The sequence below is a fragment of the Rhinopithecus roxellana genome, chromosome 19 (assembly GCF_007565055.1).
Source record: "Rhinopithecus roxellana isolate Shanxi Qingling chromosome 19, ASM756505v1, whole genome shotgun sequence".
Taxonomy (NCBI): domain Eukaryota; kingdom Metazoa; phylum Chordata; class Mammalia; order Primates; family Cercopithecidae; genus Rhinopithecus; species Rhinopithecus roxellana.
This window is the reverse complement of record NC_044567.1, coordinates 43,628,988-43,656,410: the sequence shown is the minus strand read 5'-3', so window position 1 is coordinate 43,656,410 and position 27,423 is coordinate 43,628,988. Positions and strand designations below refer to the sequence as shown.

At 49.2% G+C, this 27,423-nt stretch overlaps 1 protein-coding gene across 10 annotated transcripts; it reads right to left on the bottom strand.

The window, feature by feature from the left end:
* Positions 1-4,717: 4,717 nt before the first annotated feature.
* Positions 4,718-20,915, bottom strand: CD300LG (CD300 molecule like family member g). 10 transcript variants are annotated; one of them, XM_030922468.1, is made up of 8 exons: positions 20,566-20,900; positions 18,963-19,298; positions 15,503-15,604; positions 14,471-14,684; positions 13,191-13,303; positions 11,365-11,417; positions 7,087-7,206; positions 4,718-6,544 (listed from the first exon to the last, which is right to left on the bottom strand). In XM_030922468.1, exons 1-8 carry the CDS (start codon positions 20,606-20,608, stop codon positions 6,431-6,433), a joined length of 1,095 nt encoding a protein of 364 aa, XP_030778328.1. In that variant the 5' UTR covers positions 20,609-20,900; the 3' UTR covers positions 4,718-6,430. The 10 variants fall into 10 exon arrangements, with proteins under 10 accessions (XP_030778328.1, XP_010361376.1, XP_010361381.1 ...); XM_010363074.2 differs by having other exon boundaries at positions 14,471-14,708; positions 20,566-20,899; XM_010363079.2 differs by having other exon boundaries at positions 14,471-14,555; positions 20,566-20,894.
* Between the last annotated feature and the right edge of the window lie 6,508 nt (positions 20,916-27,423).

Below are 27,423 nucleotides of genomic sequence, written 5' to 3'. Positions count from 1 at the left end.
TGATTTTGAGACGTATTATAAAGCTACAGCAATCAAGACAATGTGTTATTGGCATAAAGATAGATAAATAGGTCAATAGAACAGAAAAGGCCAGAAACAGACCCACACAAATATGTTTAACTGATTTCAAAGTAGTGCAATATCAATTCAGTAGAGGAAGGACAAGGTAGTCTTTTTTCTTTTTGAGATGGAGTCTCGCTCTGTGGCCCAGGCTGGAGTGCAGTGGCCGGATCTCAGCTCACTGCAAGCTCCACTTCCCGGGTTTATGCCATTCTCCTGCCTCAGCCTCCCAAGTAGCTGGGACTACAGGTGCCCGCCACCTTGCCCGGCTAGTTTTTTGTATTTTTTAGTAGAGACGGGGTTTCATGGTGTTAGCCAGGATGGTCTTGATCTCCTGACCTTGTGATCCGCCCGTCTCGGCCTCCCAAAGTGCTGGGATTACAGACTTGAGCCACCGCGCCTGGCCTAAGGTAGTCTTTTTAACAAATGGTGCTGGAATAGTTGGGTATAGCCATACACAAAAAAAGGAAGAAGATGAAGGAAGAAAGGAAGAGGAGGAGGAGGAGGAGGAGAGGGAGGGAGGGGGAGGGGGAGGGGAGGGGGAGGGGGAGGAAGAGGAGAAGGAGAAGGAGGAGGAGGAGGAGGAGAGGAGAAGAAGAAGAAGAAGAAGAAGAAGAAGAAGAAGAAGAAGAAGAAGAAGAAGAAGAAGAAGAAGAAGAAGAAGAAGAAGAAGAAGAAGAAGAAGAAGAAGAAGAAGAAGAAGAAGAAGAAGAAGTTGTTCAACTCATACTCACACATATATGAAAAGTAACTCAAGTTCAATCACAAGTCTAAATGTAAAACCTAAAGCTATAACACTTCTAGAAGAAAACATAGGAGAAAATCTTTGTGACCTTGGGTTAGGCAAAGATTTTTTAGATATAACACCAAAAAGCATGATCCATAAAAGAAAAAATTGACACACTGAACTTCATCAAAATGTCAAACTTCTGCTCTGTGAAAGACATTGTTTTTCCCCTTTTTCAGTGCAGTAAGCTAAGAAGACCTTTTTAAGAGAATGAAAAGGCAAGTCACACACTGGGAGAAGATATCTGTAAATCACATAGTTAATGAAGGATTTATTTCTAGAATATATGAAGAACTCTCAAAACTCAATAAAAATACACGAAATATTTGAACAGAAATTTCACCAAAGAAGATAAATGAATGGCAAATTAGCACACAAAAAGATGCTCAAAGTCATTAGTTATCAGGGAGATACAAATTAAAGCTATAATTTTGGTGCAGTTTATACAATTATTAGAATGGTTAAAATGAAAAAGGCTGACAGTAGCGAGTGTCAGTGGAGGAACTGGAATTCTCCTACATGGCTGGTGGGAATGCAAAATGTTATGACCACTTTGGAAAGCATGAGCATATACCTACCACATGGCCCAGATGTTCCACTCCAAGGTATTTACCCAAGAGAAGTGATAGCACGCAAAGACTTGTACATGAGTATTCATAGCAGCTCCATTTATTATAGCCCCAGACTGGAGAGAACCCAAATGCCCATCGACTGGTGAATGAGGATGGGAATAAGGCAGGATTATGAAGGGGCAGAAGAAAACTTTTAGGGGTGATGGATATATTCATTATCTTGATTGTGGTGACTGTTTCACAGGTATATACATAATACAAAACTTATCCAATAGTATAATCTAAACACGTGCAATTTATTGAATGCCAATTATACTTTTTTTTTTTGAGACAGTTTTACTCTTGTTGTCCAGGCTGGAGTGCAGTGGTGCGATCTTGGCTCACTGCAACCTCCACCTCCCAGTTTCAAGCGATTCTCCTGCCTCAGCCTCCTGAATGACTGGGATTACCGGCATGAACCACCATGCCCTGCTAATTTTTTATTTTTAGGGGTTTCACCATGTTGGCCAGGCTGCTCTCAAACACCTGACTTCAGGTGATCCGCCAGCCTCAGTCCCCTAAAGTGCTAGGATTACAGGCATGACCCAATGTGCCCGTCCCCAGTTATACCTTAATAAAGCTGTTAAAAATAGTAATTAACAACAATGTCCAGTTGGAAAAAAAAAGAAAGAGAGAAAGGATAGAATTAAAAACTAGAAGAAAATGGTCTGCAAGATAGGAGGGAGTGATGGGAGTTAAAGGGTTTGGGAATCCTATATTATTCAAGGAAAAATTAAGGATTGTGAGGATATTAACTGTAGTCTTTGTTGAAAATCTATGTAAAATACAAAGTTCAAGATTCAAAATAGAGGCTATAACCTCCAAATTGTAGAAGGAGAAAGAATGGCATGAGAAAACAAAAATAGAACTTAGTCAAAAAAGACAGTAAGGAAAGGGCCACTGGTTTTGTCTCTTCTGTCCCAGCCCGTGTGTCATTGCAGATGGGCAGATCTGCTGCTCTGCATCAGACTCAGGGCCTCGGCACTCACATCCAGCCCCATGGTGCCGTCCCAGCGGTCAGCTCGAGGTGCTTGCTTGCCACACCTTGAAGTGATACTGGCAGAGAGCTCTTCCCTGCTCCTGGGAAGATTCCCCCAAAGCACATCACAGCCCCTTGCATGTCTTAGGCTCTTTCCACCTTCTCTGTTTGTTTTCTTTCCCCCTAGATGCACCTCCCTCGCCTACTTCCTGGATGAATTTACAAATTTCTCCTTAATAGACCTCAAGGGATTAGAATCATAATATCCAATTATTTGTTAAGAGTAAGGTGGGGAAAAGAGGCCTTAAATAATCCATTTTGGTGTTAAAATGTTTCTTTTTGGCTGGGTGCGGTGGCTCACACCTGTAATCCCAGAACTCTGGGAGACCGAGGCGGGTGGATCACCTGATGTCAAGAGTTTGAGACCAGCGTGGTCAACATGGTGAAACCTTGTCTCTACTAAAAATACAAAACTTACCCGGGCATGGTGGTGCACACCTGTAGTCCCAGCTACTTGGGAGGCAGGAGAATAGCTTGAACCCAGGAGGTGGAGGTTGCAGTGAGCGAGATTGTGCCATTGTACCCCAGCCTGGGCAACAGAGCAAAAACTCCATCTCAAAAAAAAAAAAGTTTCTTTTAAGGAAATAGCTGGACTGGTAAATGATAGTTTGTTATTTTTGTTATATTTACTGTCCTAATTTGGCAAAACTTCAATGTTCCTCCATTTTTTTCTGAAGTTTTACCTCCCAGGAAAAGTCTCCAAACTGGAAACTCTCATTCTCAGGATAGATGAGTGGTGACTTTTTGCTTCTTTTTGTTTAAGGGGAATGAATAGAATCTCACGTAAATACCAAAGACTGCAGATCTGAGTATTCGAGTACGAACATAAAACCAAGGTGTATCGAAATGGGGGATTGCAGAGTGGCAACTGGTAACGGAGTGGTCTTTCTCCCCTACCTGTCAGGAGGGAGCTGGGACCTCTTGGTGGTACTGTGAGAATAAGAGAGTGTCTCTGAGTAATATTTGCATGTCTCATAAATCCGCTGAAACTTGGAATTCCACAGATGGCAATCCTAGGTTGTCCGGGAGAGAACTCTGCCTCTCAAATGATGTCAATTTATTTAGCCTAGTCTGCGAATGGGCAAGAGATGGGAGTGGGATGGCCCAGCTGACCGCCTCCTGGTTCCCAGGAAGCCCTGGCTCCAGTAGATGAGGAGAGATTCAGAGGACAGGAGGGTTCTTTCCTTCCAGGGAAACCTCAGCCAAGGGATTTTTCATGGGGGAAGCCTGCTTTTGATGCCCTTCTAGGGTGCATTCTGACAGTGTGTGTGCCCAGGTCCCAGCAGAAGATTGGGACCATCTGAAACTTGCTGCTCCCTATGTCCCAAACACCTTGGTACACACAGTGCCTGGAGCCTGGGTGCAGCACACAGAGCTCGGGCCTGGGAGCTCACTCTCCACCAGGAGAAGGTACTTGGTGCAACCCCAGCGCAGGGGCCTCGGGCACAGGCTGGCACCTTCTGGTGAGCTGTTCTTGCTTCATCAGACCAGTTCCACCTCCACCCAGTACCCCAGGCCCTTGAGGTTCTGACCACAGGGCCATTATTGAACTGTTTCTCCTGCCTTTCCAGCAGGGACAGGTGCAGAGGACTTCAAGAAACATTGATTGCAAGGGTCTGGCGGGAGTGAAACTGGTGCTGCCACTCCAGAAAGCTGTTTAGCAAGAGGTATCAGTCACTTCAAAAATGTTCACTTCCTATGACCTGGCACTACCACACATGCAAATCCTTCTTTAAGAAATCTCCCGGCCGGGTGCAGTGGCTCATGCCTGTAATCCCAGCACTTTGGGAGGCTGAGGCAGGCGGGTCACTTGAGGTCAGGAGTTCAAGACCTGGCCAACATGGTGAAATCCTGTCTGTACTAAAAATCAGAAAATTAGCGGGGCATGGCGGTAGATACCTGTAGTCCCAGCTACTTGGGAGGTTGAGGCAGGAGAATGGCTTGAGCCAGGGAGATGAAGGTTGCAGTGAGCTGAGATCGCGTCACTCAACTCCAGCCTGGGCGACAGAGCAAGACTCTGTCTCAAAAAAAAAAAAAAAAAAAAAAAAAAAAAAAAAAAAGGGGGGGGAAAGAGAAAGAGAAAGAGAAAGAAATCTCCCAATGCAGATAAAGCCCCAGGCAAAGATTCACCCACACTTATCTACAATAGCGAAAATGGAAGCAAATTAAAATATCAAGTGATAAAGAATTGGTTAAATAAATTGAGACACACTGATAGGATGGAATATGCAGCTGATGAACATTTTATTTATAAAAAGGTCTGTAAAACACAGAGAAGTGCTGGAATAAAATGATGGAACAATAAAGTGGAAAAGGCAGGATACAAAGTTGTATATACAAGATAACTGCTCTGTAAAAAGAACACCGGCAAATTATGTGGAGAAGAAAAGAGTGGAAGGAAATACAACAAAATAAAATAATGATAGTCTCTGGTGAGATAATGGGTGACATTTTTTCTTCCTTTTTTTTTCCTCTCCATCTTTGCAAGTTTTGCATACCCAACAACTCTTAATTTCACTTTTTAAAGGAAATAGGGCCAGGCGCAGTGGCTCATGCCTGTAATCCCAGTAATTTGGGAGACTGAAGCAGGAGGATCATATGAGGTCAGGAGTTCGAGACCAGCCTGGCCAACATGGTGAAACCCTGTCTCTACTAAAAATACAAAAATTAGCCAGGTGTGGTGGCGGGTGCCTGTAATCCCAGCTACTCGGGAGGCTGAGGCAGGAGAATCGCTTGAACGCAGGAGGTGGAGGTTGCAGATCCACTGCACTCCAGCCTGGGTGACAGAGCGAGATTCTGTCTTAAAAAACAATAATAATAGAAAAAGAAAAAAAAATAGTAGTTGTGCTACTTTACCCCCACCCCCTGACCCCTCCTCCAGGGGGCTGGACTTGGAGTCACCTTCAGGTATCCGCCCTGTTCCTACTCTCCTCCGTGTTAGACACCCACACGCACTCTGGTTTCCTACTCTTCTCTCTAGCCACCAGAACCCATAGGCAAGTAGCCCTTTCTAGACAAGGAAGGAGCCAAGGTTTTCTTTATCATTTTTCCAAAGGCAAGAAGGCATGGCCAGGGAGGGCGAATGGAAAGGCAACTACTCTCTGCTGGTCCTGGGCTTATCCCTGCAATGTGCACCTGACCTGACTCAGGCTTGGACTTAGGCAGGCCTCAGGGGAGTGCCCAGCTGGGTCATGGGGTCATGGACAGAGCAGATCTTATGGGGGCAGGTGGGAGACGTCACAGCCCAAATGCAGACTCTAAGCTGGAGGGGTCCGAGCGTTCATCAGGCCCGCTGGTCCTCAAACTCAAGTGTGACAGTCACTGGGCATTGTTAGAAATTCAGAGTCCTGCACCAAGTCCCAGAGGTGGTTTTGGTGGGTCTTGGTGGGCCCAGGAATCACATTTTTCACAGGTTTCCTGAAGGGCTGGCATGCAGGGGGTTCAAAGAGGAGCCAGAATCCCAGTCTCACCCCAGCATGCTCCTCGTCATCACCAGCTGATGCAGGAGACCCTGGGACTGAGTCTGAGGACACCAGGGAGGGAGGACAAGGTGGGGTCTGGAGGAAGGCAGGGTCCGACACTGGGCATGAGGCCCAGGAGAGTTTGTGGCAGATAGAAACTCAGAACAGATCCACTGAGCCTTGCCTGGCCCTGCTGAGGGTCAGCAGCCTGGTGCCCTGCCCAGGGATGTGAACCTATCAGGGATGTCCCAGTCTCCAGCTGGAAGGGCAAGGCCACCGCTCTGAGCTCCAGGGCTGACAAACACTTCTAGGTCAGGCTGGAGCATGCAGGAGCGGAGCCTGGGGAGGGTTGGGAGAGCCTGGAGTCCGGGCAGCTGGACTCTGAGGCTGAGGTGGAGAGCTTTCAGGAATCGGTGCTGATCCAGCCAGCCACACTGCTTCACGGCTGGTCTGGCCAGGAGGGCCTCCCGCCCTACACTGAGACACACTTTGAGAAACCCAGCTCCTCCTCAGATGTGTGGAGAGGAGGCATCGAGATCACGTCCTCTTTGGGGGCCTGGGAAGGGGCTTCCTCTTTCTCTGTAGTCTGTAAAGACAACAGTGGGGTTTGGAGAGCAGAACCCAAATGAAGGGGTAGGGGGTGTGAGGAGTGGTCCCCAGGTAGCGGCTGTGTCCACCCAGCCTTTTCCACAAATTCCAGCCCTCTATCCATCTGCAGGGGCACAGGACCTAACAACTTCTCCTCCCCAGAACTCCCAGGCTTTGATTCATGGCCTCTCATGACCCCAATCCATCCCTCCCCCAGTGTGCCCTCAAGGCCCCAGGCTGGGTTCTGGCACAGTTGTGGCCTCCTGCCAGCCCACAGCACTGTCAGCTGTGACTCCCAACAAGCTATTCAGGAATTTTCTGGACCGGAAAAAAGAGGATGTGAGGTCAAAAGCCCTGGTTTCCCTGGTGAAATGGGCTAGGGCTGTGGCTGTGATGGGGAAGGTGGGTGAATGCGGGGGTGTGGGGTTTGGGGAGCAGATGCTGAGGAAAAGGCCTTCTTCCACTTCCTCCAATCGTCAGAGTGGAGGCAGGCAAGGTGGCTCTGCAGCCCCTCCCCTCCCAGGGCCCTTCTGTCCATACCTGGCTTAGATACTGGATCTCTGTGAAGAGGCTGGGAGAGGGCTCAGGGACGGTGAGAGGCCCCATGGACCCTGCAATGTTGATCACGGCGTCCTCTGTGTCCCGGCCATTCTCCAGTGGCTGTAACAGACACTTGGTCAGAACAGCCTGTTCTTGGCAGCAGGGATAGTCTACGAGCCCAGCCAAGCCCAAGCAAGGGGAGGGAAACGTGGGAGGGGTGGGCAAGGCAGGGAGGTGCTGGGAGGGGAGAATATTAAGCTCCTGCGTGCCTCTGCCACTTCCTTCCTGCCTTGTCCAAAGAAAGATAAGCTGTCTCACCTCTGAAGCTCAGTTTCCTCAGCTGTAAAACTAGGTAAGAATTTGTCCTTTGGGATTGTAATATTCATAATAGCATCCTACCACTCAACCAACGAGAACTTCTGGAATGACTGATTTGTTTTCATTATGTTCTATCCTTTAAAGCAGAAAGATCATGCAGGCTGCAGGTTCTTTGTAACAGGCCAGGAGAAAGCAGAGTTGAACATGCCAAAGATGCATCTAATAACAAGGGGCACATGAGGTAATGGGTCTGAGCAATCCATTATCCATCAGATGAGGGGACCATGGCCCAGGGAAGAGAAAGGTAGTCCAAGATCAGTGGGGAGGCCCATATTCTGACCCGGTCCTGGCTGTTCCCATGGGTCCTCAGATCAGGGGCGCCAGGCCTATCCATCTCGGGCCTTGCCCTGGCAGGTGGGCAGAGCAGAGGCTGGAGCCGGCCAAGGTCCCCAGCCAAGACTCCCGATGCCATAGAAAGAAGCTCCCATTTTTTGGGCATCTATGGGGTATATCATCTCACTCTTTCCTATTTACAACCATGTGAGCTATGGCAACAGGGCTCAGAAAGGTAGTGCAATCTGCTTGACATCACACAGCTGGCAAATGGCTGAGCTGGGACTCATACCGGAGACTGTCTGACTGCAGACCCAAGCTCTTTCCCTATACCCTGCTGCCATCCTGGCAGGGTGTGTGACACATTTCTCTTGGGCTTGGTGTCCGTGGTCTACTAACCAGGCCCCAGCTTCACCCAATACCTAGCTTCTGGGGATGGGGGCAGAGGTAGATGTTTGAGCCATCTCTTGTTAGAAATGCCGAGATGAAGCCTGGGTGTGGTGGCTCTCGCCTGTAATTCCAACACTTTGGGAGGCTGAGGCTGGAGGACTGCTTGAGCCCGCCAATCTGAGACCAACCTGGGAAACATAGTGAGACCCTGTTTCTCTAAAACTTTAAATTAAAAAGATAAAAAATATACTAAAGACACCCTGGGAGGCCAAGGCGGGCAGATCACGAGGTCAGGAGATCGAGACCAACCTGGCTAACACAGTGAAACCCCGTCTGTACTAAAAAATACAAAAAATTAGCTGGGCATAGTGGCGGGCGCCTGTAGTCCCAGCTACTCAGCAGGCTGAGGCAGGAGAATGGCGTGAACATGGGAGGCAGAGCTTGCAGTGAGCCGAGATCGCACCACTGCACTCCAGCCTGGGCGACAGAGTGAGACTCTGTCTCAAAAACAGAAAACAAAAAACAGACAAACAAACAAAAAAAAACTAAAGAAAAGAAAGAAACACAGGATGACATCTTCAGCCTTCTGGAGACAAGGATTAGAGCAGAATTCCTTGGGGGAAATGTGGGTGGTGGATGGGGGCACTGGGACGGGTAAGGCAACTCCCAAATGCTGCCACTCAGGGCTCTTGTCCCTCCTAGCCCTGCCCATGGTGAAGACAGAGGGGGCCTTGGTGCAGGGCAGACCTGGGGCTACACCAGAGGACTCCTGACGTCACACCCATGAGTCCATATTTACAGCTTTGCAATCTGGTTATAACCCAGCCACTGCTGACCCTGGACCACCAGCAACTACAGAAGCGTCACCTGTTCCAGGGTGACCGAGTTTGAGGAAAGAGCCTCTCAGTGCAGAGGCCAAACCACACACAGTAGTAGGCAGCAGCCAGGCCCACTACTGTAAGTCTGGTGTGATTCCATCTCTCCCCTGCCCCTCTGCCTCCACTGTGGACGATCGACCCTGTTCCAGCAAGCACAGAGGCATTTTCTGGGTTGCTAAATATGCAAGATATATATCAGAGCCCCTGTTTCTAGGTACTAGTAATAAACGTAGTAAAGAAAGAGGAAAGTCTTGGGAAGCTGGGTTGAGTTCTGATGGGAGCTTAGCAGGCTATTCGTTTCCAGGAGCGAGGGTCTGCAGCTGTCCCAGGGTCTTTCTCCTGAGTCTGGGGGAGGAATCTTGGGTTGTGAGCTTGGCTCCATTCCTCAAACCCCTTGTACTTCAGTGCAGCAGGGTGGAGGACACAGAGGGCTCTGCAGCTGGCCCCATAGACCTGTCAGTTTCCCCAGTTCTGCCTCTTTCAGGCTGGGTCACTGTGGGCAAGTTCCCTTTTCTCTCTGTACTTCTTCATCTGCAAAATGAGGGGGATAATAATCTCTACCTCGTGTGGGAATGATGAGGATTCAATGGCATATAGAAAGCCTCTGACATGAATGGATGGATGGCAAGCCTTCTAGCAAGATCTCTTTGGGAAAGAAAATGCTGGTCTGACCCCTAACACTTCCCTCAGGGTTTTCACACCCCTGTGAGGCTCTCTCAGAGTATGAGTAATGCATCCCCCTCCCTCTTTGACCTGAATGTGGGCAAAGAAAACCCCAAAGCCCTTCAATTCCATCTCCAGACTCTGCTAAAACTTATGGAGAAGCCACAAGGGAAATAATCAAGAAAAAGCAGAGGCTCCCACCTGATCGTGTTTACAAGGTTCTTGCCTCTGACCCTCTTGGGAGGCCCTGTTCCATCTTTCCCTCAACAACGGGCTGCCCCTAGAGACCCTCTGCCTGCTGGCCCTGTGCCCCTTCCTGTCCCCTCCGTCTTCAGCAGAGCCAGGGTCAGGTGCCTCAGGCAGGAAAAAGCCCAAAGCAGCCCTTCCCAGGGTTGCCAGAAGGCAGTAGCATGGGAGCTGTGGCTGGTACGGGCGCTCTCAGCATCCTTGGGCCCCAGCCCCTCTTCTGGAGCTAGGTGGGGTGAGACCCAGGCCCCAGGCCGCAGAGCCAGGAGGCCGGACATGGAGGCGGCCAGTGGCACCCACCATCCGTCCATCCATGTGTCTCCATGACTTTTCCCTTACTCCCCTCCGCTACCTTTGGCCCTGTTGAGCTTCCTGACACAACAACAGCTGCTTCCTAAGCCATAGCCGAAAGTCCCATTTCCACCCCAGACCATCCTTGGGGGGACCAGGCCTGAGTCTTTTGTCCTCACTGGCGCCAGGAAAGAAGGGAGCAGTAGCCCCGCTTTCCTGCCCTTGTGTTTAAAGGAATGGAGTGGAGGCATCTCAGTAAACAGCGGAGGGAGGAGGGGCCAGGGGAGGCTTGTTTCCTAAAGTTCGATGCTGCAGCCCCCTCCATTGGAGTGCTGGCCTCGGAGGGCACAGTCTCTTCTTGCATTAGTAGCCTTGGGGCAGGTTCCCTGCTCCAGACAATGGGCACAGGGACCCTTATTCTCTTGCCCCTGGTCCCCAGAGCACCACCCTCAGCCTGGGTCCTAGGGCAGCCATGTCACCTTGGTCTCAGAGCCAAGGAAGGCTCAGAGAAAACATCAGGGAGTTCTGGAAAGAGAAGAGCAGGGAGTCAAGAAATCTGGGTCCTGTTTTCTATTTGGGCCACCACCTGCTGTGTAACCATGGGCAAGACCTTTACCCTCTCTGGGCCTCAGTTTCATCTTTTGTAAAAGCACACTAGAGTCTGTAGCACCGCCAGAGTCCCTGGACCACATCCCTGGAGGGTTCAGCTGGGGCTGGGGCCCTGGAGAGTGTGTCTCTAACAGCTCCCTGACCCCTGGGCGTTCTGAAAGGGGATTTGCTTTAATCTGAGAGAAAGGTTGGGCTAGAGATCTCAAAGGCTTCCTCTGGATCCAGCTCCGATGTTCTGTGATTATAAAAGGAGGCGTGGAAAGAAGGCGCCTGGAGAAGATGCTCACATGGCTCCTGGTGCCCACCCTGCCTGACACCTGGCAGGAAATCAGGTTCCCACCTGTGAGTCCCCCACGGGCACTCTGTCCGGCTCACACACTGAAGGGCTGGTCTTGGGGCTCACAGAGATTCCTCCAAGATGGGGAGCGAGTGCTGCGTCTAGGTCAGGCATGCAGGCCCAGGTAGGAAGTTACAGAAGCAGAGCCCAGAAATCTTGACTTCCAGCCCCAAGGGGATCTAAGCTTGGACTTCCGTTTGCGTCTGTCCTTACCAAGTGTGAGAGGTAGACCTTCTCGTTCCTCTGTGTCTCCATGGCCTGTCGAGCTGAAAGAGATGTAGAAGGAGGAGCTCCTTGAAGCCAGGTGTAGCTGGGAATGGCCTGGAGCTCAGCCCAGAAAGGCGTACTGGCCCCCTTGCACAAGGGAGCAGGGGCCTCCCAGAGGGAGGAGGCAGCCAGATGGGCAGAAGAGCCCCTTCCAGCTCAGCCCCTTGGGAATGACCCAGTCTTCTGAGATCAGTGCATGGAGATTATCTCATGAGGGTCAGAAACTGGCTGGGAAAATAAATCTGTGTGCTAAGGTCACTGCTACTTAAGCCTTAGTGTGAACATAGGACCCCCTGGACATTTTCATACAGTGCCGAGTCTAATACAGTAGGCTGAGGTGAGAGTCTGAGGGTCTGTATTTCTGACAGGCTACCAAGGGTTGCCATCGCTGCTAGCTGGCAATCAAAGTTTGGGAGGCAAGTTGCTAAGTGGCTCTGAGGTTGTGACCAGGAATGCTCCCACCCTGGATTCCTCAGAGGGGACCTGGACAAAGCCCACATTTCCTCCTAGAAGCCACATGGAAGAGATGGAAAGCGGGCCCAGGATTCCCCCATGGCCACCTCCACGGGGACGATATTGTGATCACCACTTCCTAGCTATGCAAACAAAGGGCAAGCTGCTTAACCACTCTGTGCCTCAGTTTCTCCCTCTGGAAAATGGGTGTACTCCACAGTGTGGACGAGATTAAAGGGGATAAGCAAGATAAGCTGGGGATAGTGCCTGGCACATGGTAGCTCTTATTACTGAGATTTTGGTTAATCCTTTTAATCTTTGCCATCCAGCACAGTGGCCAGGAGCCACACATGGCCATCAGGCACGGAAATGTGACTATTTTACATTAGACTGGATTTTGATGGCTCAATATGAAAAACATGAAAGTAGAATATGTATCATTGATATTTTCATATTGATTCCATATCAAAATAAGAATGTTTTGGATATATTGGGTTAAATAAAGTACATTATTAAAATTAACTTCACTAGATTGGGCTTAGTGGCTCATGCTTGTAGTTCTAGTTACTCGGGAGGCTGAGGCAGGAGGATCGCTTGAGCCCTGGAGTTCAAGGCTGCAGTGAGCCATGATCACACCACTGCACTCCAGCCTGGGCGACAGAGTGAGACCCTATCTCTAAAAAAAATAAGTAATTAAAATAAAATAAAATATACTTAACTGCACTCATTTCTTTTTACTCTTTTTCATGTGACTATTCAAAAGTTTTAAATTACATTTGTGACTTGTATTCTATTTCTGTTTGATGTATATCTGTGATTTGAGATAAATGAGGCTTAGGGCAGTTAGATGACTTGCCTGAGCTCACACAGCTGATAAGTGGCAGAGCTGGGATTTGAGCCCCAGCCTATGGAAGGGACTGAGCAGCTCTAGCTACCCAGTGGCAGGAGTGGGGTTACAATGTCTGTCCTGCTCAAGTTCAAGTGCTTGGTCCTGCATTGCCCCTGGCAGTTGGTTCCCACACAAGGAGCTGGCCATGAATTCCCTGGGATCAACAGGTAAAGAAGCGCTTGATCAGTTCGGACAGGCAGGAAGAAGCTGAGAACTCTTCATTCTCCCATTTCCCCTTGTGAATTGCTTTCCTAATGTTGATTACCTCGTGGCTCCTTCCGAAGGGAGGCCACAGCTCCTGATGCCCATATTCCAGACAGACACGCTGAGACCCACAGGGTCTTTCCGGGGCTAGATGAGGAGCTGCAGGTCTCAGCGAGGTCCCTAGTCCAGTGAGCCTCCCACCTTCCTGCCACCCACCTTTGCTCACCTTCCTTTCTCCACAGGAGCAGGTGGCTGCTGAAGGCGATCAGGCCTGCAGCTGACAGAAGGCTCAGCAGCACCAGGACTGGGGCCAGTACGCGGACCATTGGGATGGACACCCTGGAGATGAGACGCAAGGAGCCTAGTGGCTGTTACCAGATAAGCCAGAGTCTATGTCCTTTGGGGGTCCCAAGTACAGACTGAGAAAGCCAATCCCTAGTGTGGAATTCAATTCAATGCAGCAAAGACTTGTGGGGGGTGTGGTGCGGGAGGGCGATATTTAGTGCTATTGGCTCTCGACAAACATTATTTAATTAGTGCAGACCCTGAAGCCAGGCTGTCTGGATTCAAACTCTAGCTCCACCACCTTCCTATACCTTGGGTAAGTGACTAAACCTCCAGAGTGTCAATTTCCTCCTTTGTAAAATGGCTGTGGTGAGGATCAAATGGGTCAGGATGTGTAAAGCACATAGTTCAGTGCCAGACATGTGCCAGGTACCATGTTAATGTTAGTTGTTAAATTCCACAATCCCTGTGTAACTAGGTAGGAGTGGCCCAATTTCACACTGGAGAAACTGATACCTGAAGCAATGAGCGACTTGCCAGGTCATGCAGTGGTGTGCGGGGAAGTTCTCAGTGGCCTGTATCTGGGCTGGTGTCACTGGCACAGGCATGTGGGGCATCCTGGCATTCTTACCGTGAGTCAAGCCATGTCCTTTATCTCTCCCAAGGAGATCAGAGGGCACTAGGGACCACGATGTCCCATCAGCCCTGTCTGGTGTGGGAGGGATCCCTGCTCCCGTTGCCAACCCCAGGATTCACTTTCAGCAGGATCTGAACCTGTCAGCAGCTGCCTGGATGTCGGTAGCCAAGTGCATTTACAACCCCCAAGAACCAATCCTTCAGGCTGGGACTCCAGTTGTAAGGAAAAAAATTGTTTTGTTTTGGATTCTGAGTTTTCATGCTTGGCACAGGGCTTAGTGCAAAGTATACAGGTAAAAGCCTCCAAACTGGGCGGCCCATCCCTGTGGCTGGGGCAGGGAGAGAGGTGAGGACTGGGACCCTGGTGGACCCTTTACCTTGGACAGGCAGCAGAGCTGCTGGCTCCTATAGTGCAAGCTGTCCACTGCTCAAGGGCCCCTGTGAGGGACCCTCTGTGCTGCAGGCTGTGGCCATGACACGAGGATGTGTCCACTTAGAGGAAAGACCATTGGGTTCCTATTTCCTCAAAGGCACCTTATGGTTTAGTGATGGCCTGAAAGGTGATGTTGGTCACCTGGGGCTCACCTGGGCTTAGAGCTGCTGCTGCTGAGAGCTGGACTGGCATCCTCTGCTGAGGTGGAGTCCAGCTGCTTCGGGGGGCGGGAGCTCCCTGCAGGGGGAGAGGTCGCTGCATGAGGAGAGGTTGCTGCGTACTGAGAAGTTCTTTCGTGCCCGTACCGGGAAGTCCCTGGGAATGGAGTGGCCTCAGCCCCTGTCTTCCCCTGCTTGGCTGTGGTTCCTGCTGGGTAGAGCCCAGGAGAAGCTACAAGTCCAAAAGCAATGCCTCAGCATCCTTCCTGACCCTTGTATCCCAGCATCCCAGACCTCTGACCCTTGACACCTGACCCCTAGCCTCTCTGGGACCCATTTCTCAGAACATCCCCAGCTAAAGAATATCACAGTAAGCAAACAGATGTAGATGAAGCCATTCTGAGGAAGGAGACCGTAGATCAGACACACCCCACAGCTGTGTGTGATGTTCAGTCTCTTTCTGTGCCCACAGCCTGTTCCCTCTGTGGGGAGGTATAAGCACTCCCCTTCCCCGCTTCCATGACCCTTTCCAGTGATCATTCAGTGGACATCTTCCTGCCCTCCCTCTATAGTCACAGTCAATTGTCACCTCCTTCCTCACCAGAAGGGCAGGTCCTCCCCTCCCCACCACCAGTGCCTCAGTAAGGCCTTGACTTCCTTCTGCAGCCATAAGACCAAGAAGGGCAGGGTGGCACGGATGAGTCCAGAGGTCAGGGCCCAACGCCCGGCCTTTCTGGCTTACCCCCGAGACTCTGGATGGCACAGACAGAACACGAGCTTTGGGGTCAGGCTGTGACCACTTCCAGGCTCTGGCGCTTCCTGCGTGACCCTAAGCGTGTGACCTGACCCTAAGCGAGTGACCTAACCCTGCTGAGCCTGTACTTCCACAGCTGGACAACCCAGTTCCCAGGCTTGTGGGGACACCTAAGTGGTCATAAAGTATTGTGTCTGGTACCAGGCAGGCACTCACTGGCTGCTTCTGTAAGAAGGGTGGCAAGGGATGGGGCGGAATTGCCATTCACTCACTCAATCCTGGGGACTGGGTTTGCTGAGTTTTTGCCTTGGGCTGCAGGCGTGTTGTAGCCAGAAGCTGGAAGGTGGGAGAAGGGGAGGGAGGACAGCAGGGTCCTAGAGGAAAGGGAGAGGCTGCTCTCAGGGGCGGCACTGCTCTGAACCCCTTTTCCTTCCTTGGGAGCAGCTGGCAGCTTTCCTACCCCCCACCTCAGCACAGAGCACTGCTGTCTTTCGCCTCGGCCAACCAGGAGCCACGTGGCGGGTTCCTGCAGATCCCTGGTCTTCTCCTTCTGTAGCCCCCTGGCCTCCCCTCTAGCTCAGACCCTCAGTTTCCCCTGTCCCCATCTGCCTCTCAGCCTGCTTCTTCCCTGCCACCCTTCACATTATGCCAGTTTTGTCTCAAAAGTCTGTGTTGGATCCCATCCCTCTCTGCCTTAGAACAGTGAGTGGCTCTCCATTGCCTATAAGCCGAAGCTCAAACTTTTTTTTTTTTGAGATGGAGTCTTGCTCTGTTGCCCAGGCCTAAAGCACTTCATTCTGTCCTTCACCACAAGCTCAAGGTCAACTCCTCTGAAATGTCTTCCCCAGAAGCAGCGAATCTCTTTTTCCTCTGTGCACTCACAGTCCCCTGTGCATGCCTCCAGTGGCGCTAATGCTCACTTACACTGCAATTTCTTGTGTACTGGGTCTCCCTGCTAGGCTGAGACTCCTTAAGGGCAAAATGCCTATCCTCTGTGCCTAGCACAATGGGCAGAAGCCTGATGCAACCAACCCCCCAGGAGCTACTCCAGTCCCCCCTTCCCCAAGTCTGTCTGTCACCTCCCCAGTCCTTGCTGACTGTGTGTCATCCTGGACTCTCCCTCATTGTCCACCACCTTCTCTTCTTCAGATTGAGTATCCCCTATCCAAAATGCTTGGGAGCAGAAGTGTTTCAGATTTCAGAATATTTGCATTATATCTGCTCATTCAGCATCCCTAATCTGGAAATCTGAAATCCAAAATGGCCCAATGAGCATTTCCTTTGTGTGTGATGCTGGCACACAAAAAGTTTCGGACTTTGAAGTATTTTGCATTTTTGGATTAGGGATACTCAATATGTAACACTAGGTCAGTTTATTCTTGGATTTTTCTAAGTACATGATAAAATCTTTTGCAAATACAGAGTATTTATCTTTTCCTTTCCAACATTTATACTTCTTCTTCTTCTTCTTTTTTTTTTTTTTTTTGAGACTGAGTCTCGCTGTCTACCAGGCTGGAGTGCAGTGGCATGATCTCGGCTCACTGCAACCTCCGCCTCCCGGGTTCAAGCAATTCTCTGCCTCAGCCTCCTAAGTAGCTGGGATTATAGGCACCTGCCACTACACCTGGCTAATTTTTGTATTTTTAGTAAAGACGGGGTTTCACCATTTTGGCCAGGCTGGTCTTGAACTCTTGATCTCGTGATCCACCCGCCTTGACCTCCCAAAGTGCTGGGATGACAGGCCTGAGCCAGCACGCCTGGCCTTATACTTCTTAATCTTGCATAGTTCATTGCCTAGGGTCTTCAGACAAAGATGAATAAAAGAAAATGATAGTAGGCTGGCCAGGCGCAGTGGCTCATACCAGCAATCTCAGTACTTTGAGAGGCCAAGGTGGGCAGATGGCTTGAGTCCAGGAGTTTGAGACCAGACAGGACGATATGGCAAAACCGCATCTTAAAAAAAAACAAAAAAACAAAATGTAGCCAGGCATAGCTTCTTGTGCCTGTGGTCCCAGCTATTCTGGAGGCTGAGGTGGGAGGATTACTTGAGCCTGGGAGGCAGAGGTTGTAATGAGCCAAGATTGTGTCACTGCACTCCAGTCTGGATGACAGAGTGAGATCCCATCTCAAAAAAATGAATGAATGAATGAATAATAAATAGATAAATAAATAAATAAAAAGAAAAGAAATGATAGTGGGTACATTTGTCTTTTTCTGACTTTCTTATAAATTCTTCTCATGGTTCACCATACTCAATGGTGTGCTGGAGATGACTCGCACTGGCTCACAAGAGCTCATTGTCAACTTTTCAGGAATTGGTGAGACCGTTGTTAAACTGTCGATGGCTGGAAATTGGCCATGGGAATTGGACCACAGAAATGGACACCACAGAAATTGGAAAACAGCACGAAATGAGAGCATCAGCATCCCCAGCCTGCTCAGCATTTACCAGCACACCACTGTCATGACTCTTCTTCATTTTCAATATCCCAACTGCCATCAGAGAGAGGCCAACAAAGTCTGATACAGGAGGATAATATAGCAATACACATACCATATGCAAATAAAGAATTACAAATGAGGGTAAGTCTAAAACACAGGTGAACTTGCTCATAACTTGTAGAAATGACATATGAACACTGATAAGAATTGGAAGAGATAAGAGAATCTTGTAAATAATGAAGAACAGATTCAATGTAGTTTGATGCTGCTGCTTTTTGGCAGGTTTACCTTTATTTCCCCAAATTAAAGATCCATGGATAAGGGAATTAAAAAAAATTAGGGGAGGTGGTGGTAGGGATGGGCCTGGGATTGGGATAGGTCCCAGCTATGGGGCTAGAAGAGGAATAAAGCAGACATCAAAGTTGGAAATGACTTGTGTTTGAATCCTGGTTCCACCACTTCCTGCTGTGAGATCTTGGGCAAATCACTTAGTCTCTTGGACCCTTAGTCCCTCATCTGTGAAATGGGGATACAAAGACATACCTCGCCCTCACTGGCCAGCAGACCAAGGCTCCCACTCCCCTGGGCCCTCTCTGGCTTCTTTCTCCTCAGCTCATCAGGTCCAGGTGGGGCTCTGGGCTCCCAGAGAGGTGTTCTATCCTCTACCAGTTCCCATAGCTCCAGCCTTGGTCCCCTAGTGTGCCTGCATTTAACGATCTCTCCTTCAGGCACACTACCCAGAGGCTGGTTCCCAGCCACTCTAGCACCTGTGGCTGGGCTTCAATATCTGGGGAGGTGGAGGCCAGGAGGGCAGAGTTGAGGGTACATGCAGGGTGAGGCCAGCATGACCAGGGCTGAGGTGATGCTGTGGGCTGGGTCTGGAATGCAGCAATTGTTGGCCCAGCCTCGGGAGGCCTCAGGAATATCTCTGACACCAGGCGAGGAGTCTTCTTTATCCCCTGATATATCTATCTTGTACCCAGCCTATGGAAATCTCCTTCCAGCACATCTGGGCAGAAAGGAAAGGCACCGAGTCCAGCCCTGGACAGATCTGGGTCCAGTCCTGCTCTGACATCTACTAGTGGTGTGACTGTGGGCAGCAAGAGTGAAAGAATGGCCAAGACTCATGCAGCTCCCTCTGTGCCCCAAGCCTTGCTCAGCGCTTGACCTGCATGATCTCCCTAAGGACTCAGTGCCCATAAGGTCTGCACCAGGATTATGCCCCACCACCCCTCCCGCTTCCCTCTGCAGCTCCTGTCCCCAGCCTGGGAAAGGAGAGATATTTGTTACCTGGAAAGACGAACAGAGATATCAGTAAAGACTCATCGGGGCCCCGTTTTTCGACCCCACACCAGTACTTCCCAGCGTCTTGTAGGGTGAGGTTCCACAGTGTCACAATTAGCGAGAGCTCCTGGCGGCTGTCATGGATGGACACCCTGCCCTCCGTCGTCTCCTGGCCTTCTTTTCCCGCATAGATGGTGCCAGAGCAGCGAGAGAAGAGGATCCCACCCTTCCTGCACCAGTACTTCCGGTGGTCCCTCAGCTCTTCCCTATAGGTGCACCGCAGGGACACAGTGTCCCCTTCGAACCCACTGATTTCCTTCGGGCCCTCCAGGGCTTCATAACCTAAAATCAGAGCAGGAGTGGAGGTTGGAATAACCAGGCTCCATGTACCGAGGTCAAGGCCAGAGCTTCCATTTTAGGAGGAGGAAGGAAGGCTTTTCTCAGTCATCCCTTCTGGGGACAGCCTTGGAAGAGCCATTACTTCCTTCCTACTCTGGGCAAACTTGGGGCAGGGCTGTTGCTGTTTCCCTAACCCTGGCCCATTGAGGAACTGGGGTTGAGGGAGTGTTCTAGGTTCAGATGGAATCTGACAGTCAGATAGCCAGCAGGGTTTCTGGGTGCTTTGTTTTGTTTTGTTTGTTTTTGAGATGAAGTCTCGTTCTGTTGCCCAGGCTGGAGTGCAGTGGCATGATGTCTGCTCACTGAAACCTCTACCTCCCGAGTTCAAGCGATTCTCCTGCCTCAGCCTCCTGAGTAACTGGGACTATAGCCATGTGCTTCCATGCCCAGGTAATTTTTTGTATTTTTAGTAGAGACAGGGTTTCACTGTGTTGGCCAGGATGGTCTTGATCTCCTGACCTCGTGATTCGCCTGCCTCAGCCTCCCAAAGAGCTGGGATTACAGGCATGAGCCACCACGCTTGGCCTTGTTTTGTTTAGACAGGATCTCACTCTGTTGCTCAGGCTGGAGGGCACTGGTGCTCATGGCTCACTGTAGCCTTGACCTCTGGGGCTAAAGCGATCCTCCCACCTTAGCCTCCCACTAGCTAGGACTACAGGTGTGCACCACCATGCCTGGCTAATTTGTTTGTTTGTTTGTAGAGATGGGGTCTCACCATTGCCAAATGAACAACTGACATCAGTTGTAGGATGCATCCTGATTTAAGTGTTAGAAGGTAAAGAAAAAGAAAGCAAAAGAATTGACGAAATGTGATAATTCTTCATCTCTCAGGGTTGTGGGGAGAGGCACAGCCGAGATTCAACAAGTATATGCTGAGTTTAACAGGGCAACCAGACGGGGTGTCTTGTCTGCCTCCAGGATTGGCACAGGGTAGAAAAATTAAGATTAGAGAGGCAAAGCAACTCTCACAGCCACATTGCCATGAGGGGAAACCCACAGGTCTGGGAGAAAACCTGGCTCTAGATTCCAGAAACAGCAAGTGGGGCCCGGCGCCGCCCCCACCTCCCCCCACCCCCACTCTGCCCTGCTCCCCTAGGGTTGAGGAGGCTGAGGATAGGTGGGGTGGGCTATCAGGCAGTCAGGAGGTCCCTCCCCTGCAGACCCCAAGGGTGAGCCCCACATCCCTCCCAAGACCCCCTCCCCATCTCACCTGGGAGCACCAGGCAACCCCATAGCAGGACCAGAAGCCGCATTCTGGGCGCTGGACACAGCCGGAGCAGACGCTGGGAACTGTGAGCTCCTCTTCAGCTACGCGGGTCTTTAACTTCCTCTAGTCTCTTGAAACCAGGCCAAGGAAGCGAGGGGAGGGGCGTGTGGGTCACCCCTCCGCAGGCCCAGCCGGAGAGGCGCCTCTGCCTTCCCTTTTCTGAGCGCCCATGCATGCTTACCCCTCGGCTCACCTCCCAGGACTGAAAACCCACACTGGCGCTTCTCCCAAACTCTTGCCCCTTCAAGGGGGCCTTAACCTGTGGTCCGTGGGCCCTAAGGGGTCTGTAAGTCGAATTCACATGGGAAAAAGTTACATATTGACTTTCATCAACTTCTAATATTTAGCTTTTCCTCGTATTAACGGTGTACTGTTAGCAGTACCTGCAACTTTGTTACCAATTACAATCACAGACACTGGCACATCAGGTTGTGGATATCTTGAAACGTCGTGTTTACTCCTCACTGCTTAGAAAATAATGAGTTCCGAGACCTGCCTCTAGAGCTGGTTATTAACCATAATGAAAAGGCTATTATTATATTACACATTTATAAAGAGTTTTGAGAATCATCTCACCAGTATTAGTTTTCTTTTCAGCATATATATTTTATTTATATATTTACGCGCCATTATACTGGGAGAGGGGTCCATAAACTTCAGCAGACTGCCATGTGGTCAGTGGGACAGAAAGAAGCTTGTCCCTGGGGCAAGGCCCCGGGCCCCTCCTCCGCCATCGCCTTTTGGAGGGCGCAGTACTGCCCTTGGCCACGGGGCGGCGGTGCAGACGGGGCTGAGCAAAGTCGCAGGGCTGAGCTGAGCCGAATTCCCTGGAGTCTTGGGCCGGCAGGGCTGCAAGATAGGTCTCCCCCACGCCTGCGGAGCTGTTTTGGCGTTTGAAAAAGTGAATTGGTGGTTTCTCCATCGCGGACTTGAATCCTCCTTGAATGGACCAAAACAAACATGCAAACTATTGGGAGCCCAGACACTGGCTTCAAAAATGACTTTTTTTTTTTTTTTTGGTCTGTTTGCAAAGTTCATACAGATTGTAAGGAAAATTTTACACAATACAGAACGTAAAAAGGAAAGAAAGAAAAAAGGGAGTGTTTCTTGTAATTCCCCTTCTGCTTTAGAAAAGCACCATTAATATTTTGGCATATATCATTCCAAATGTTCAGTTGGAATTTTACTCACTTGTCAGGTTAATATTTGAAGCATTAACTCAGTGGTTCTGGGAGGGGAGATTGTGTGTGTGTGTGTGTGTGAGTCTAGTAATGTGGGGAGAAGTGTTTTAATTTCACAATGACTGCGAAGCACTGCTGCCATTTCTGGACAGGGACAGCTGTTCACGTTGGTGAAAACTGTTACCATGATCTCAGCCCCTGCCTCCCTTTTACATGTACAGGCTACAAAAGTTGACCTGTTTTTGCAGTTAAAAAAAAACACATATTAAAAAATATTTGGCCGGGCGCGGCGGCTCACACCTGTAATCCCAGCACTTTGGGAGGCCGAGGCAGGCGGATCACGAGATCAGTAGTTCAAGACCATCCTGGCCAACATGGAGAAACCCTGTCTCTACTAAAAAAAATACAAAAATTAGCTGGGCATGGTGGTGCGTGCCTGTAATCCCAGCTACTCTGGAGACTGAGGCAGGAGAATTGCTTGAACCGGGACCCAGAAGGCAGAGGTTGCAGTGAGTCGAGATCACGCCACTGCTCTCCAGCCTGGGCTACAGAGCAAGACTCCGTCTCAAAAAAATAAATTAAAAAAAAAAAATTATGGCCCAGCATGGTGGCTCACGCCTGTCATCCCAGCACTTTGGGAGGCCGAGGTGGACAGATCACCTGAAGTCGGGAGTTTGAGACCAGCCTGACCAACGTGGAGAAACCCAGTCTCTAATAAAAGTATAAAATTAGCCAGGCGTGGTGGCACATGCCTATAATCCCAGCTACTCAGGGAGGCTGAGGCAGGAGAATCGCTTGAACCCAGAAGGTGGAGCTTGCGGTGAGCTGAGATCACGCCATTGCACTCCAGCCTGGACAACAAGAGTGAAACTCTGTCTAAAAAAAGAAAAAAAATTATTTATTTATTTACTTATTTTGAGATGGGTCTCACTCTTGTTGCCCAAACTGGAGTGCAGTGGCATCATCACAGCTCACTGCAGCCTCAAACTCCCAGACTCAAGTGATGCTCCCACCTCAGCCTCCCAGGGAGCTGGCACTACAGGCGTACACCACCATGCCTGGCTAATTTTTTATATTTAGTAGAGACAGGGTCTTGTTATGTTGTCCAGGCTTGTCTCAAACTCCTGATTTCAAGCAATCCTCCCACGTTGGCCCTCCCAAAGTGCTGGGATTACAGGCACGAGCCACATGCCTGGCCTTAAAATAATATTTATTCTAACATTTGATAGCATATCTTTGCTCTTTTATTTATTTATTTTTGACCTTACACAGAATAATTTCTGATCCTCTACGTTTCTTAAATTCAGACTTATTTATTATATGCAAGGATAAGTATCTGACACTTCATTACGCTTTCTAGTGTCATGGGACCTGAGCACTGACAGATTGAAATATGTGTCATTTGGTTATAAATCGCTTTCCTTTTATTTTTTTCTCCCTAGTATAGCTCAGGCACTATAGTGTGATTTTAAAAAAGTAAGTGCACGAGAAGGCATATTATTTACGATTGTCATTTTAAGAGAGTAAGTGAGGTGTTATCAAATGTTTATCTATATAAAGAGGGTGTTGAGTGGGTCCCTACCCTCTTCCTGCATATTTGAAGGTCCTTCCCCTCCACTTCCCAGCCCCACACCTAGCTCAGGAGGCTGGCTCAAGAACTCCATTAGAAACAGATTCACTAGGCTGGGAAGTGGAGCAAGGGCTGGGGAGAAGGGTGAAAGTGAGGTGCTGGCATGAGCCTTGCACCTAGTTCTACCCTTAGGCCACACTCTGGGGTAGAAGGGGCCAACAGACAGACCGTGGTGGGCTGGGAATCTGAGGAGAGAGGATACTTTCGTCCTGCTTCCCACCAGAAGCACGGGGAGGTGCCCCACCATCACTGCATCTGGGAGAAGCAACGGGGCACAAGGGCTCCTGGACAGATCACTGGGCTCGTGGCAGCCTCATCACATCCTCAGGAAGGGCTCTGTGTGCCCAAGAGGTGCAGTTGCAGGGATGAGGGGACTGAGCTTCTTGGTCTTCGATGGCCGCCCTGGTCCAATTCCTTTCGGTTTGGACTTGGACTAAATCACTTCAGCTGCTCCAGGAGGGTCACTTGCTTCTCTTATATCAAGGTTTCCCCAACCTCAGTACTATTGACATTTTGGGTTAGATAATTCTTTGTTGTGGGAGGCTGTCCTGTGAATTATAGGATGTTTAGCAGCATCTCCAGCTGTACCCCCTAGATGCCAGTAGTCCCTCCCCAGTTGTGATGATCAAAAATGTCTCCAGGCTGGGTGAGGTGGCTCATGCTTATAATCCCAACACTTTGGGAGGCCAAGGTGAGTGGATCGCTTGAGCCCAGGAGTTTGAGACCAGACTGGGCAACATGACAAAACCCCATCTCTGCAAAAAATACAGAAAATTAGCCAGGCATGGCAGTGTGCACCTGTGGTCCCAGCTACTCAGGAGGCTGAGGTGACAGAATCACCTGAGCCTGGGAGGTCAAGGCTGAAGGGAGTCGAGATCCCACCACTGCACCCCAGTCTGGGCGATGGGAGTGAGACCTTGTCTCAAAAAAAAAAAAAAAAAAAGGCCCCTGGGCATTGTCAAACATTCCACTGGGAGGCAAAAATATCCTGGGTTGAGAATTGCTGTCTTAGATGTTGAATAAGTCTATGGAACAAGTAAGTGCAGTTTTGTGTAAGTTATGTTTATTGTTTATGTAGGTCAAGGTGTTCCATCTTTTGGCTTCCCTGGGCCACAATGGAAGAAGAAGAATTGTCTTGGACCATACATAAAATACAGTAACACTAATGATTGTTTTGGGCAGCATTTAAAGCCATCCTGCGCTGCATGCAGCCCATGGGCCACGGGTGGATAAGCTTGATGTAGGCATAGTAACGAGGTTTTGGAAACAGGACAGTGGGCAGAACCTAATGCTGAACCCCAGAATTAGGTAAAACTGCATCCCTCTTCCCTCAGTGGAGCGGGGGCCATGCCTGTAATACTCAGGGTGAGGTGTGGTGTAGCAATTTAGAATATATACTTTTTGCAGGTGGGCCAGCTCCCCAGAGAAAAGGAATAAGAGGGCTGGGTTACACACGCCTGTTCCTCCTTCAACACTCATCAATCAAATCAGCAGAGGCATGGAGAAAGGCATGGAGAGGCATAGAGACAGGTGTGGAGAGAGACCTAGAGTTTTGAGCCAGTGGGGTTCTCTGCTTATGGAAGGAAACATCAGGAGTGGGGAAGATGTGTCCCCAGCAAAGACAAATGAGCCACAAGACAGGAAAATTTGGATTCCTGAGCTACCACTTGGAAGACAACTGCCCTGGACAGCCACCAAGCGTGCGGCAGACTTGGAGTGAGCAAGCGACAGACTTTTCTGTGTTTAGCCACTGAGATCTTGCAGTTTGCTTATTGCTGTAGCACAGTGTAGACCACCACCATGCTTTTTGTTTTCTGTCATACATTCATCCTCTAGTCTCCCCTCAGCTTCCCTACCCTAGCTGGTTGCAAACTCGATTTTTCAACTTTTCTCTGTCAAACAAATCTGAAAACTCTCTTTCCTTTTTTTTTCTTTTTTTCTTTTTTTTTTTTTTTTTTGAGACAGCAGGATCTCACTCTGTCACCCAGGCTGGAGTGCAATGGTGCGATCTCGGCTCAGTGCAACCTCCACCTCCTGGGTCCAAGGGATTCTTGTGCCTCAGCCTCCTGAGTAGCTGGGATTACAGGCATGCACCACCATGCCCAGCTCATTTTCTTGTATTTTTAGTAGAGACAGGGCTTCACCACATTGATCAAGCTGGTCTCAAACTCCTGACCTCAAATGATCTGCCTGCTTCGGTCTCCCAAAGTGCTGGGATTACAGGTGTGAGCCACCGCATCCAGCCCCTTACAAATTTTTTATGTTGACCAATTACTTCTGGGAATGGCAGGGAATATGATGGAGGAGGGCAGTAATGGGAGACTGGTAATGCCTTGGAAGCTGAATCAGTAAATTCCCACATTTACTGATAGGTAAATTTCAAATCTTCTCAGAAATATTGAAGGCTAACTGCAATGTATTATCTTGGACTGGATCCCAGAACAGAGAAAGGATATTCGTGGAAAAACTAGTGAAAGATTGATAAAGTCCGGAATTTCCTTAATAATAACATACCAGTGTTCATGTCTTAGTTTTGACAAATGTATCATGATTATGTAGGATGTTAACATTAGAGAAAACAGGGGGAAGGGTGTTCAGGAACTCTCTGTACTATCTTTGCAACTTTTCTGTAAATCTAAAATTATTCCAACATATAAAGTTTGTTAAGAAAAAAGAAAGTATACCAGGGAGGCTGAGGTGGGAGGATCACTTGAGCCTGAGAGGCCGAGGCTGCAGTCAGCCGTGAGCATGTCACTGCAACCAGCCTGGGTGACAGCAAGACTGTCTCAAAAAAAAAAGAAAGAAAGAAAGAAAGAAAAAAGAAGAAGAAAAAGAACAAAAGCAGTGAAAAGCTAAAAAAAAAAAAAAAAAAAAAAAAGCTAAAAAGGGCATGGGGGTTCCCAGGCGTAAGTCTGCATGCAAGTGGACAGGAAGTCAGAAAGATAAACTCAGCATATGTGCTTGTTTTCCCTGTGGGCATTTTCTGATTCCAAAGCAGCAGCTAAGAGGATGAACTAGGAGTCTAGGGCCCTCTGGGGGCGGTGAATGGAATCTGGCATATTTTTGGTCACCTTAGGCTGGGACCCCAAAAGGCTGTACAAACCAGGCCACCGTGGACTTCCACCCAACTTTCTGTCATTTAAGTGCCCCCGGAAACTTCAAGTTCTGAACTTGAATTAAAAGTGGCTCTTGTCTGGCAGCACCTTCCCCATCCCTACCCGCGGGTACCTTAAAGGTATCAGTGAAAAATCCTTTCTGGAGGAAAATAGCATCAGCCTAACCTGATCATTTTTACAAGCAGTTTTTTCAAATACCGTCTAATATGTAATCAAAGATAACCAAATCTATGAGAAGACTCAATAAGCAATAATATGCAGAGACAACGAAACAGACCCGTGGGGACTCCATATACTGTAAAAGGCAGGATCAGCCTTAACACAACTATTCTTACTGTGCTCAAGGAGGTAAAAGTCAAGCTTGACATTTTTGGCAGGGAACTGGAAAGAATAAAAAGTGACAGCAGATTTGAAAAAAGAAGAACATAAGAATTCTAGGACTGGCTGGGAATGGTGGCGCATACCTGTAGTCCCAGCAACTTGGGAGACTGAGGCTGGAAGATAGCTTGAACCCAGAAGGCGGAGGTTGCAATGAGCCGAGATCGCACCATTGCACTCCAGCCTGGGTGACAGAGCAAGACTCTGTCTCAAAAAATAAAAATAAAAATAAAAATAAAAATAAGAGAAATAGGTAACAAAAACCACAAACAGCAGGAAAAGTTATCAAAAATCTCAAAAAACAAAACAAAACAAAACCCCCCAAAACCCCAGTACAGCAATTTCCCTTCTCGTTGAGAAGTAAATGGAGCTGAGCCTGCCTTTCTCCACTCTCTCCTGACTTGCCGTCTTGCTTTATGCCTGGGCACCAGCCCATTGCTCCTCTTGGAATTATTTCTGGTTTCCTATGGTGTCTGGGCTGAATGCCAAATGCAAT